Here is a 13,701-nt window from a genome sequence, read left to right on the forward strand (position 1 = left end):
CAAGCTATTTAACAGAAAATAAATCTGTTCTCAAATACCTGCAGGTGCTGCTTTTTTGCATAACTTCTGCTCTGTGATATCCTGATAGCTTGCAAAATCCATCATTGCTGTAGACAATGGGCCAATCCACTATCTGGGCATTACCCAAGACAAAATTAGTATCTGTTTGAAAGAGCACATCAGTTAGACATTAGACAAGGCTATGATTGCATTAGAGGAAATACTCATTTGAGGACCCAATCCTGATTGCTTCAGTCCCTGCGCAGTTTTTCCCAGATACTATTCCCACTGCAGTCAACAGGATTATTCCTGGTTTTAATTTTAAGTAAATACTTATTAAAAAAATATTAATTACTCATGCAAAGCTTAAGAGGATGGTTTTATGCAAATGAAACACCTGATGGTTAAGCAGGTAAAATTCATCTCTTGACTGAGGACAGATTCACCAAACTGTTTCCCTCTGTGCGACATGCATTGATCCACCACGACATTCAATTTGAATGTGAAGCCTCTAACACATGGCCAAAACAGCACATGAGCGATATTTCTCCTCTCTGAATGTAGACACAGTGGCTCCTCTCAACATCGCCTTCACTGCTGGCCACACAAGCTCAAATACTTCTTGTGGGATGTGTACGGCACAGTGCTCCAAACTAGACACCAGACTACTAGGGTTAGTACTTACACCAGTAGAAAGAACTTTCTATTTGCTGTATAAGTCAGAAGGAGTTTCAATCAATAAGGAAAAAAAACCAAGTAGGAGTCATGCCTCCATTCTCACTGGATCTGCGTGTGCTACTTCATGATTGCACTCTCGTTCAAATTATGAACATACTCAGTGCTGGGCCCAGACCTTGCTTTTCTCTTGCGCAGTCAACTAACTACACCTGCGCCAAGACAGCAGTGCTGCTGCCTGGGCACCAGCAGGCAGGCAGGAGATGGTGGCTCCTTTCACTGCTGCAAAGACCTCCCGGCTTTTGAGAGAAAGGCTAGGCAGCCACATGAGATTAAGAGGCATTCATATTTAAGGGGAGCCTTTAAGGGAGTCCACTACACCATCTATTTTGCAGGATCTGCCCCCAACTGCTCAAACATACATACCTGTCATTAATGCTTCCTGCAACCAAGAGACACAAACAAGACATTTTACCTATTAATTGCAAAGAGTTTTGTTTATTTTAACTTTCCCTTTCAAAATCTTTTGTCCCATTGCAAACTTCAAGTGAGTTTGAATAAAACATTCCTGTAGCTGTCTAAATCCATTGCCCAGTCCCATGAGCATGATTAAGTGTATCTTGAATGAAATACACCAGTAGTATAAATTCAGGACATTTTAACTGCTTTGTTTCTCACAGTCTCTTTTAAATACCATGGGTTTTGCTTGGTTGAAGCACTTTGTTCCAAAAACAATACATGTCTTCTACCCCTTCCTATGAATAAGTAAGCCAAGTCATTTCTCATTGCTAAAGCAAGTGCTTTTGAGTGTCTATTATAAACACTGCATTGTACTGTGTTAGGATATTTTTAAATTTTCATCAGGAAGTACAAAAAAATGACAAAAAAATATGCAAATACAAATGTTAGGCCAGGCTCTGCCCTGAATGATGTTATTTCATGCATGCATTCCTTCTCATTGTCTCCCCTTCTCAAAAGGTAACTTACCCTTCCCTTCACTTCCTCAAGAACTTCTTGAAGAGCTTCTATTAACTTAAGCAGTGGCCTTCCTTTCACGCTTAAAGCTCACCATTTTCTTTGGATAAATAACCTCTTTTTTTTTTTTATTAAAAGCTATATAGGGAACTTTTCTGATGACCATTACCATGCTAATCCACCTTCTATCCAGCCTTGCAACGCTTCTGTGAGGTATGACAGTGCTTTTATCATCTTTTTACAGGTAAAAACAAAGCACTAAGTCCACCAAGCACCAAAAGGTGAGACTGCTACAGCCTAGGCCCTAGATGCCTAGCTCTCAAAGACTTGGGAGCTGGAAGCTCCACGCACAGTGTTGGTGAGATAGAACTGAAAAACATTAGCACAGCAAATAGAAACCTTCCCAAGTTAAAATATGGAAAACAATGAAAAAAGGGGATATTTTAAGGGCGGGGGGCGGTGTTCCCCTTTCCTATATTACTTACAACACCTAATATTTTAACATAAGCCCTAACATAAGCCCAGTTCTCATAGATAATACCCAAGATTCTTTGCCATTATTGCAGAAGCTAAAGAATCAGATTCCCACTGCTTACCTTTTGGCCCAATGAAGCCTGATTTTTTTGGACTGGCAGTTTACAAAGGATGCTTTGGAATCATGCACATATTTCCCTCCCCTCTGACAGCCTAGCAGTTTTGGTGTTCTCCTACAAGATATGGGGCTACCTGAGGGCAGTGAAAGCTCAGCCTTCATTTCAGCTCCTGAATGACTATTGTAATTATCAAGCTTCCTAAGAGAACAGGTGCCAACATCCTCACCATATGAGTTCTTAAGTCAGTGTGACTTGGCTGTTGTATTTTATGCATCCTTATTAGACAATCCTGTTAGTCTACATTGGGTAAGCCTCTCCAGGAGGTGGAGGTGGAATACTTCGTCAGAGAGTCCAGGTTGGGTTTAGTTGGGAGTTACAACCAAGCTGAGAGATCTTTATGTACCTACAAAGCTTTAAAGGCAAAAACTTGGACACCTGTCAATTCAAAGAGCAAGTCAGAGGTTTTGATCATCCCACTGTTTTATAAGGGTGTCTCGCTTCTAGCTAGTTCCCACTTCATGCATCTTCTCCCTTCTTTGATCCAAGCCTTACATAGCTTACAAACACACAGGAAGTAAATACTGAAGTTGGACCCATCCTCTGGAGTCAACACCACAACTCTGACTCATCTTTGGGCTTGCTCCTCCAGCTCCATTGCCACACTTTTTTAGTGTTTGCCCTGGGGTGATCCCTAGATCCAAAAAAATGCCCTGAAGGGACCAGTGCTTGGGAACTCCCCATGTAGCTGAAAGCTGCAGGGAAGCCATTGGCCCCTGCAAGTACAGCAGCCAGTCAGCAGAGAAAAGCTGTGGTGCAGCACCATCCAAACTGACAGGCCAGGAAAGAGGTTTCCAACCCACCACTCTCTACCTGCTTTCCTTGGGAGGTTACCAGGCTCAGGATGATGAGGTCCTTCATTTCTGATTTTGTTGGAAAGGGAGAGATGATCTGCATTGGTGGTTTCAAAACTTCCTGTACCCACTTTTTTTTTTTTTTTTAACTTGCTGTGGCCTAACAGCCCACAGAGTGGGAGCCCCAGCATCTGCAAAGAAATGGTCTTGGAGACAAATAGGAATTTCTTTCCAGTTACTCCTCTTCACAGATCTCTTTAAAGACAAAACAATGACACAACAGTGGTTTTGTGCCTACATGGAGAATACACCTGCATTTCTTCAGAAGGAGGGTCTCTGACAATGGTGTTTTGCCTGAGCAAACACTCACAAGACACAGCATAAAATAAGGACTCCCACTTACAAGTCCCCTGCATAGTTTATTCTGACAGACAACCAGGAGGTAGAAGGGATGTTCTCATTGCTATCATTTACATTCAATTGCACTGACAACCCTGACAACGCGCTGCTTGAAGACAGCTCATGATCTGTTAAACAATTGTTCCTAACATAAGAAAATATTAAATAACATCTACTGAAGCAAATATTGCCTCTCCATCTACAGGGACACAGGGTCCCAGAGGCCAGGAAACAGCTGTGGCTTTGTTGCACAACAAGCATGAGGGATGCTCTACTGAACTCTTTGAGCATCACAGGGCAAAGCCTCCTGGGGACTCAAAAGTGGGTCAACAAGGCCAGAAAGGAGTTGGTCAGAGGAAGACCATGAAGAAATCCACTGCTAAATTGTCTTCAAAGACAGGGGGTAATAGGTACATGTGATAGCTGCAGTACTCAAACTACTTAGTGACTTGAGGCACCTCTTTGAAAGGTCTCAAAGGACTCCCTTACCAGGAAATCAATTTCTATCACAATGTCAATTGGGTTAGGAGTATTGCCTGGCCCAAGGAGAAGCTATAAGCATCATTGGCCCTTCTTATCAGCTCCAAGAAGAACTGAGCTAGGAACTGGAGAGGGTGGGCTCATATAAAAGAAGACCTGGGGTTCTGGCGTGTGCTGCATTTGGCACAGGATGAGCAAGACCATTGGGAGGCGTAGAAATGTGTAGAAGCACAGCACAGACCACGGCATGCTGCAGAAACACAAGTAAGAACTGTAGCACCTCAAAGGCAGCACAATTACTTGCATGAGTAGGGTGGGTTTCTGTGATGAGGGTCTGCAGCACTGGTTACTTTGTGAAGTGCCTCACTTCATATTTTCTAGACTGCTTTTTCCACAAGTCAGTTCTGTTTACTGCAGTATTTCCACTTGTCAGCCTTTACACACTCAAATGTCAGACCCATTTTGGATTATCACTTTAAACTAGACACAGCTGCTTTAAAGCAACAAGAAAAACATTCTAACTCCTTCCAAAATGTAAGAATGGATTTTGCTCAGTCACTGAAACCAGTACTTTCCTCCACTCACAAAATACACCATCGCAGAAGAATCAGAAAATGTCTTTCCAAATAACAGCGATACTTTAACAGCGATAGCAAGTCTCCAGGACACCCAGCTTCACCGAAACTACTGTTATCTACTGAATCTTGTTTTACATATAGTGCTTGGTTTAACCAAAACCATCCATCAGCTCAAACCTCCACAATGCCTAAGGACAAGCAGCACCTCACAGACATGTATCTGGTCAGGACTACCTGACTAAGGAGAGGTCACATCATTGCAATAGCATGGAGCAAGTTACTGAAATGCTTCCTCCCTACCATTCCCCCTGCACTGCTCCACATCCGCACCCATAGCATCCCAGCCTCTCCTGTAAGGGGGACCTTGCCAAGCTGAGCCCCCCACCTCCTTCCAGAGGCCAGCACACCAATTCCGCTTCCCTGTTCCTTCAGTGATGCACAGGCCCTCTTCTGGGAAACACTGGCAGAAGATCAGAGAATAGCAGCCAGACATATTCCCACAACGCTGCCAGACATGTTCCCACATTGCTGTCGGCACAGAGGCAGCACACAGAGGCGACCAAAGGGAAACCTCTGCTCAGCGAGTTGTAGCACAGACCTTGGTATCAACAGAGGCTGGTGCCCACTGTGCTTTCAGATATGCGTGCAGGTCTGTCAAAGCCCCCCACAAGTCTGCTCAGGTTGGCAGTGTGCACAAATGTAATTTAAATATATTATTAGTATCTTTTCCCACAGTCATCACACAAATACAAAACTCAAAAGATTTGCTCCTAATTTATTTCCCCTCTCAGTGAAAGGAGAATCAGGCTCACCGTGGTGGGAAGACCTGCTCCTCACCAAACTTGCTAATGCTCCCATCAGTCTCCAGCTGAACAGAAATTGCTCTCCTCATTCCAGACCACAGCCTTCATCATGTTGGGTGAGGACATAACCCTGGTTATTGAGACCAGCACATCTTTTTTTTTAATCATGTCTCAAACTCCTCCCATTGATCTTCAGTGGAGCAAAGCTGGACCTCTAGCATTACAAAGCACAAACCGCTACTACAGCAGAACTAAAACAACTGCTTAGTAAATAGGTTTCTTACCCTAACTGTGGTCACTGGGGATATGGGTGGGGGATACAGCCTCCTTAGCTACTGTTCCTTTAGCTGGGCATAAAGCACCACAGGTGCTATGTCACAGCCAGCATAAGAAATGTGTGGTAGGCAAAAATCATGTGCAACTGGCATATGATTAAAGATTGTATCATAGATCTTAAGTACAAGGGACAGATGAGTTTCTAAACAATTCTGGTATTTATGAACTTGTGACTTTGCATCGTAAGTAGCATCATTTGGATATGGGGGAAAAAAGAGATGGTTTCATTTTTGGTAAGGAACACAATGCATGGAAATAGAATGTTTTTTATAAGTACGCCTGTCAAAATTGCTACAGTCACACAGCTCATATCATGCTTTTGCTTTAATACTTTGCAAAGGATAGGTATGTATGAATTTTTGCTTATGTTTAGCCTTAGTTTTGAAAAAAGAAAACAGAAGAATTTAGTCACATTGATTAGTTACATTGTTCAAATTTAACTTCTGAGATGAAAATATGGCCCTAAATCAGTACAAATAAGTCAAACTGAATTTCAAGCACCTATTCAATCGTTTGCATGCATGGGATTCAAGGCTCAAACTTCAGGGAGGAAAGACACAGGAACCAACCAAATTTTCATCTTAATAGAAGTGCTGTAACTGTACTCAAAGAAAGTACAGAGCTGCTGAAAGCACCAAAAGACTATTCACATCATAGAATAAAGGTAATAAGACAAAATTCTGCTCTTCCACCCACACTTTCCTGTAAATGTCAATGGTGTTACATGGATACATCCACTCAGTACCTCCTTCTATTCATTCCTAGAATGGGAGTGCGCCAATGTTTAAATATCCCATTGAACAACTTGATCTCTCTATAGAAGAATGATATAGTGGCCTCAAAATTGTACATCCTTAATATCAAGACCAAATCATTTTGAACTGTAGCCTCACTCTAGTACAAACCAACATATTATAAAACCCTATAGATAGATTCATTTGGGCTTACATGTTTTATAAAAGTTTTATGTAACTCTTTATTTTACAGAAACAAAAATGGATTTAAAAGCTCCTTGGCTGCTACAGCATGAACACAATCCGCTAAATGCAGGTATTTCATGCTTTATTCAAACATGACTTACACAGTCATGTGTACTCCAGAGCATATCGCAAGTACAGGCTGAAAAGAATTATTAAAAAATATATTTAATCATACTTACCACAAATAACAAAAGAGACACTAACTAAAACAACAACTTCAAGTGACTCAGTTTGAATCATTACAGAAAATGACTGCTAATTTCAGCCAGAAGTATAGATAAAAATTACTGGTTCCATCTCAACATTTGTTCTTTTGCATTGTTATAGCAAATATTTCATAGTAGATTTCTACCAAGAGAAAAGTTTAAATTGAAAAGAATACATCCTTCCAACACTAGTAGCTGTAAAATCTTCATAATTATTTTTTAAAAATAAAACAAATTATTGCAGAATAATGGAACAAGAATAGGTGAAATTGAAAGTGCACATAAGCTGTGCACACGTACACATGTATTTTATGCATAGCATCATTCTTCACTTATCCCTGAAGTATTGTCCATACCAAGAAATTAAAAAAAAAAAAAAAAAAAAAGGACAAGACATTTAGACAAAGGAGATAATTTTCAGAAATTAGAAAGTTTATCAGTTGCAGAAGTCATGCGTTGCACTATTCTTAATAAAGGACAACAATACTGTTTGAGACTTCACCATTTAATTGGTCAGGGTTTTTTTTCCCACATCTGATCTTAAAAGAAATCCAGGAAAAAGCATGTTTTAGTTGCATTGATTATATGGTCTTCCATCAGTTTAAAGAAGCCATTTGACTTACTGATTATAGCTCCAGCCATCAAAAGCCTTAAAAGCACTTGACAAGACCTAACTCCCTGCTCACTTTCAGCTATATGAGTTACAAAAAATGCATTAACAAATTCTCCAATGAATGGGTTTCATTAAGATTTGTTTTACGATCTTGTTTTAGGATTTAATACAGAAATGGACTGATATGTTGAATTATCACAGTAGAACTTCTTGAGCTTTCAGAACGTTAATCTTAAAACACATTATCTATCTTCTCTCCATTGTACTTTTTTTTTTCTTACTATCTATAAAAGTCATTTTAAGGAAATCAGGTCGTACATTTCTAAATGCATAAAGATTCTCACATAAAACTAGAAGCTTCTGGCCTAGTAAAAGCCAGGAAAAAAACATTTTATATTCAACTCAAGTGATACTGAGAAAAAAAAATTGTCAATAGTGAATAGATATTTTGATGTACTGACCAATTGTATGAAAAACATGGATGAAAATAAAAGCATCTCCGCAGCTGTTAAGTTAGAAAAGAAGGAAGATCAGGAAGAAACAAGACCCTTTCCTCAGTTTTACTCTCAGTTTGGGAAAATGTCCTTAACACAGAACCTACAAGTCATCCCCTTGTGGTTTTTTAAGCTTTGCTGCTTTCATGGCTAAATGTCTTGTTTTAGTCAGTGCCAACAGACCGACCTACACTCATGGACTTTACTCAGCCAAAAGTGATTTTACAGGAAAAGTTGAATAAACTGAGTCTTGCAGGAATAGATACAAAATGGTAACGACTCAAGTTCAGCCACTAAATGCCAGATTTGTAAAGAATAACATTCACTTTGCCTTGCACAGGGCAAGCCATAGTAATGGCAAGAGAAACAAAATCTTCAGCTGAAGGCACTCTATACATATCATTATTGAAACAGCATTTTTCCATGCACTTTTTCCAAGGTGTGACTCTAGCAAAGAGCCTTCCATACAAGGGAAGAGAAGCGTTCTCCAGACCAGACACTTCTATTCCATTATTTAGGTGGTTTTTTTATGCTGACATTAACCCACTGAAGTCCAGAAGGTGGATGAGACTTTAAACTGGCAACACAGAGCAGAAATCCTTCTGCATATCTGCTACAGCCTTCCAAGTCAGCCCATTTGGGAGCTTTAAGAACTAGAATAGCTAACCCAGACATTGCACCTCATAAGGAACACCATAATATTGCTCTTCCCTGTGCACATTTAACTTTGCCCTTCTCAGTACTTGCATGTCTAGAACAGTCACTAAAGCGCATTTCCCTATTCAATAGAACCTCACTGGGTCACACTAGGATGTAATTTACCTGCAGCACAAGGCTTCTGAGCTAGTCCTCTGCTAATAATGAATTTTACCAGTGTTGCTTGCAGATTCATTGAAAATAATGGAAATTTATGAACTGTCAGGAAACCAAACATATTCTATCAAAAGGAAACAGAAAAGTATACTTCACCCCCAAAATTTGCTTGCTAATTTCAACAAAAGCAGTCCTGTTCTCAGTATGAAAATACTTTCTTGATAACTGATACTATTTACTAAAAGTGTTGCAGTAGTATGAGGTACACCCGTGATGCCCAGGACCTGACTACCCTTGCCACATCACATACAAAAGAGTGATGCAGAGTTTGTCATGTTCATGTATGTGTTCCCTACCAACGTAACAGCTCAGTGTGAAAGTGATTAGACCCACAACACTTAAGGTAGTAAACCCAGCCTTCGGGGAAGCACGCCTACACTGCTTCGGGACCCAAATCACTTTAGCTGCAGCCAGGTCTGCATCTCCATACCATGCTGCTCACGGCTTCAGGTTTTGAAGGGAAGGCAGGCAGGGCCAGGTTGCAGCAGACACAGCACTGTCAGGCTAAGGATCCTTTGCAAACATTTCATTTAAATGAACATTTTATTCAAGTGCAAAAGTATGAAAATAAAACTCAGGTTAGTTCTTCATACTCTGTTAGTTTCCTTCGCATTTCTCTTTAGCTGAACACAAAACCAGGTTTTTCAGTTTCAGAGCTGTTTATGATAAAGTTAATTTTTCTCCTAGGTCTCAGGCAATGGTATAACGTTAGCATGCCCAGGTTGCAGAATGGTTATTGTTCTGAGACTTTATACTCTCCAATGGAAGTAATGCCATAAATCACCGAAATGTCTGTTATTCTCAGGATTTGTGTCTGAAGGTGCTTTTTCCTTCCCTCAACAGGAAGCTCACTGCATTCTCCATCAAAGGGTGCAGGTTTGCTTCCATACCTGACATCTCTTTAGGATGTTCCCAGGGGATTTAGTGAAAGCAAGACTGAATTCACACAAGCCTTATGCCCTCTAACCTCCCCTTCTTCCAGCCTCCTCATTTTGTCAATAAATCAGAAAAGCATCTGTGACTTCCACTGAAATTCCAAAGCCATTTAAACACAGGGCTTGCTTTTGCCATCCTTACACATGCACAATTATCATGTACCTCAAAGAGAATTTTGACCAAGGAAGGACTGCAGAATCTATCTGGCATTTACATAAACTGAAAAGTATTTTTGCCTCCAGGTATTGATAAAGCATTAGAATATTGCAAAGAATCAGGAGTCTCTATGACATACCGCGCCATGTGAATTGGGTGCCTTGGCCATGAACCAAGATTATAACTGTTATTGTTGTAGTGCTTGTATACTGTGGGTGTATTACATTACCTGAGAAAAACAGTAATACCACATTAGCAGTAACCATCAGGGGCTAGTGATTCTTTACATACTGCACTGTTCTTTTACAGCATTGGCTCATTTTCTGTCCCATGGGGTGTTCTGGTCTTTAAATATTTCAATGCTTCAAACAAATTTTTGTCAACCAAGCACTACATGCAACATTTATTTTTCTAGCTCTACATGGCTAGTATAGAAACACAGCTTTTAAACATTAAATACAAGACAAGCAGGATTATGGTGTCCCTCATTTCAAAGAGGAAAGAGCCTTAAATTCACACTTCATCCAAAGGTCATCATGTGAGAAGAAATCACAGAGGACCAGATGAGGTCCACAAGTCTAGGTGGATGACACTTTATAAATTCTTTCCTGTGTGTGCTATCACAAACCCATCCCATCCCAGGATGGGCTGAGAAGTTCTCAATTCCTTCTTTACTCCAACGTGTGGAAAGGAAATACTGTGCAGCTTCTAACCCTAGCATAGCTCTTTTGGCTGGCATTTAGCGCATGAGAACCTGTCTCAGTCAATTTGCAACAGAAGGTCTTGTCCCTAATAATTCTAAAGGAAACAATTCAGACCAACAGTGTTTGAGGTGAGTCTTGCTGCAGATGGTGATATAAACATAAGCAAAACACTAACCCTAACTGAAGAACCCTAAACTTGCAAGCCTATTTACACTGCTATTACCTTTAGCAATTGAAGGTGCATCAGCTTACCAGTCCCACACCTAATATGAAAGGCTGTCCAAAGAATTCCTTGTTAAAATACTGGTAAAAAATGGTATAATTAGGGCTGTCCTTAGACCAATGCTTCCCAAAGACGTTGCATGCCAACTACGTTGTTACTACCATATGACCTCTTTCACTCAGTTAACACCCTCTGCCCCAAAATATAACACATAGCAAGAATGTGTTTTCCTCAGTTCACCTGTGACTGTGGATGCACGTCATATACAAGTACCTTTAAGTGAAGCACTTATTCAGTACCTATTTCTGTTCTATGACCAAATTCCTCTCCTTTCAAAGGGAATCCTCCCCAAATTAGGAACATTCCTATATCTGTATCAACTCAGTATCTGTTGGCACTACTTAACTTGCTTGCATGTGCCAACAAATACAGTTTGACAACAAGCCCAAGGTTTATTTGGCAAATCCCAAATGGCCTAGATAGTTTCACTGTGGGTCACGTTACTACCCAATCAAATGAAACCAAGAAGGGAGAGCCAAACCTCAAGCTTTATAGGCCCATTTAAGCACTTATCCTGTGGGCATCCCAAATCATTTCAAAGGCCAAGTAGGCAGGCCAAGATGAGACAGGCAACAAGGAACCAGCATGTTTCCATGCTGCTCCCGTACCTGCCAGCACAGCCCTGCCAGACCAGGAGAGAAAGGAGACTATCCTTGTCTCCCGAAAGAGACAGAGGTTAGAAGAGGCTGATGGTCCCACGTTAGAACTGATTCATACAGCATTCATTTGTGACGGCATCACATTTACAGCAAAGCTGGACTGGGTCCAGCAAAAACTAGAAGGCACATCAAAGAAGAAATTGGCTTTTAAACCTGAGTCACTTCCCTAAGCTTCTCCTAATATGTCTGAACTGTGCATCACTTCCTACCAAGCTTAATCTAAAAACTTGTATTGATTACAGTCCTCAGGACTTGCTGAGCATTTGGAAATGGAATGCTGTCATTTTACCTGTGCTGCTTAGCACCACACTCTGTTATGACACCTTCTTAATAATGGGGGAAGAGAGGAGGAAACAGCATAGCTTCTGCTGCATGATTCCCCCCCATTTCCAAACCTCAACTTATTTATTGCATCAAGGTTTTGGCACTGAAAGTCAAAAGAGAAAATTGGTTTTTAATGAAGAAAATCTAAAAACTCAAGACAGTTTCGAGAAAAGCCTTAGATAACTGGTGTTGAAAGATTTGAGAAGCAGCCTGAATGCGATGAAACTTAACATTTCATTCTTAAAAAAAAAAAAAGAAAAAAGAGGGCAAGATTTGCTGTAAGAATGGCGAGTATTTTTTCAGGAATGCAGCTTCCAGCCCCTTCCCTTCTCCAGGAAAGTTGCAGAGGGAAACAACCTATAAAAAGACCCTCACAATTTTATGTGAAAATCTGGTCTTATCAAAGGCTGTTTCTCCAATAATATTGCCTAATTGAAAGAATAAAAAGAAAAACCACACCAACCAATTGAAAATCATTCTTGGGATAATTTGAGTTTATAGCTGCTTGTCAAGAGGGTTAATTGTCTTTGCCTTATCAGAACAAACTGACTATATTTTTAATTAATTAACTCATCTCGTCTTCAAACGGAGATTGATCCTGCATATTCTCAATCATACTACAAGTTCTTAATCCCTTAAGTAACCCCATTGAAGCCAATGGAAGCATTAAAAATGGCAGAACTTAGGCTCAGAGCTCTAAAAAAAATGCATATGCCTAGGTTTAAACAAATACATAAACGCTTGCACGGTCGCAGGCTTACTGAGGGAGCAGCTTTTGGTAAGTCCCTAAGTGCAAGAATCTGGATAACATTAATGCATATTTGCACGCAATTGTGAAATTCGAGGCATTTCCCACTCCACAGTTTTCCAAGAGAAAGACCTGGTTACAGTGCACTGGGGGGGGGGGGGGGGGGGGGGGGATAAAAAAATCAGCCCTCAAAATGGCAAACTCTCCTCTCACTTATGGCAAATCTTCCCTTTCAACTCAGACAGGCAGCCCTCGCCGATCCCCCAGCACCGGGCTTTCCCTGCCCAGAGACCATCTTGAATCCCCGCACCGCCTCCCCGGCCGAAGCCGCCGTGCCCCCGCAGCCGCAGCCCCCGCCGAGCGCCGGACCCCACCGCTGGCCCGACCCCTCCTCGCCCCCCGTGCCGGGCCAGGCCCCGGCGCTGCCCCCGCCTCGCCCCCCCACCCCCCACCCCGAGCGCGGATCTCGCCCCGCACCGGGCACGGCCCCGCACCGGGCACGGCCCCGCCGGCAGCTCTCCCCGGGCGCCCCGCCGGGACGGCGCACCTGCGGCCGGGAGCCCCGCCGGGAGGCGGTCGCCGCGCTGCCCGGGCCGGGCCGGGCAGGGCCGGGGTGGGGGGCTCTCCGCAGGACTCGGGCGGAGCGGGCTCCGGCCCCGGCACCTGGATGCGGCCGCTTCGGCGGAACCGCCCGGGAGCCGCCGGGGCTCAACGCCCCTCCGCCGGGGCTGCCCGCGCCGAGGCGGCGGCGGGCTGCTTCGCCCTCCGCCCCGGGGCGCCGGCGCACGGCGGCGTCTGCCCGGTCCCCCCTTACCGTTAGACCTTCGCACGATGTTCTCCAGAAACGTGTTCTGAGGCGCCACCAGCCCTCGCCTTCCCCCGGCCATAGTCGCTCTGCGGGAGCGCGGCGCGGAGGCTTCGCTCAGGGCCGCGCCGACCCGCGCTCTGCCGCGCCGCTCCCCGCCCGCCCCGCGCGCCTCATGCCTCCGCCGGGACCGGCACGGCTGTGCGGCATCAGCCCTCCCGCCGCCTCCC

The 13,701-nt window shown here is 42.9% G+C and overlaps 1 protein-coding gene across 3 annotated transcripts in view; it reads right to left on the reverse strand.

Moving 5' to 3' along the window:
• The window catches only part of KCNH1 (potassium voltage-gated channel subfamily H member 1), a 186,327-nt gene extending 172,626 nt beyond the window's left edge, over positions 1-13,701 (reverse strand). For 2 of the 3 annotated variants that reach the window (XR_007510151.1, XR_007510152.1), the window contains exons 1-2: positions 13,481-13,673; positions 39-162 (exon numbers count right to left, since the gene is read on the reverse strand). Coding sequence is in view for 1 of the 3 variants with exons in the window: in XM_049833989.1 (XP_049689946.1) it covers positions 39-162; positions 13,481-13,553 (197 nt within the window). In the remaining 2 variants the exon portion in view is untranslated. Of the gene's footprint in view, positions 1-38; positions 163-13,480 lie in introns of all 3 variants that reach the window. The other variant, XM_049833989.1, reaches the window with a different exon arrangement.

This window comes from Accipiter gentilis, chromosome 30 (genome assembly GCF_929443795.1).
Source record: "Accipiter gentilis chromosome 30, bAccGen1.1, whole genome shotgun sequence".
NCBI classification, from domain to species: Eukaryota; Metazoa; Chordata; class Aves; order Accipitriformes; family Accipitridae; genus Astur; species Astur gentilis.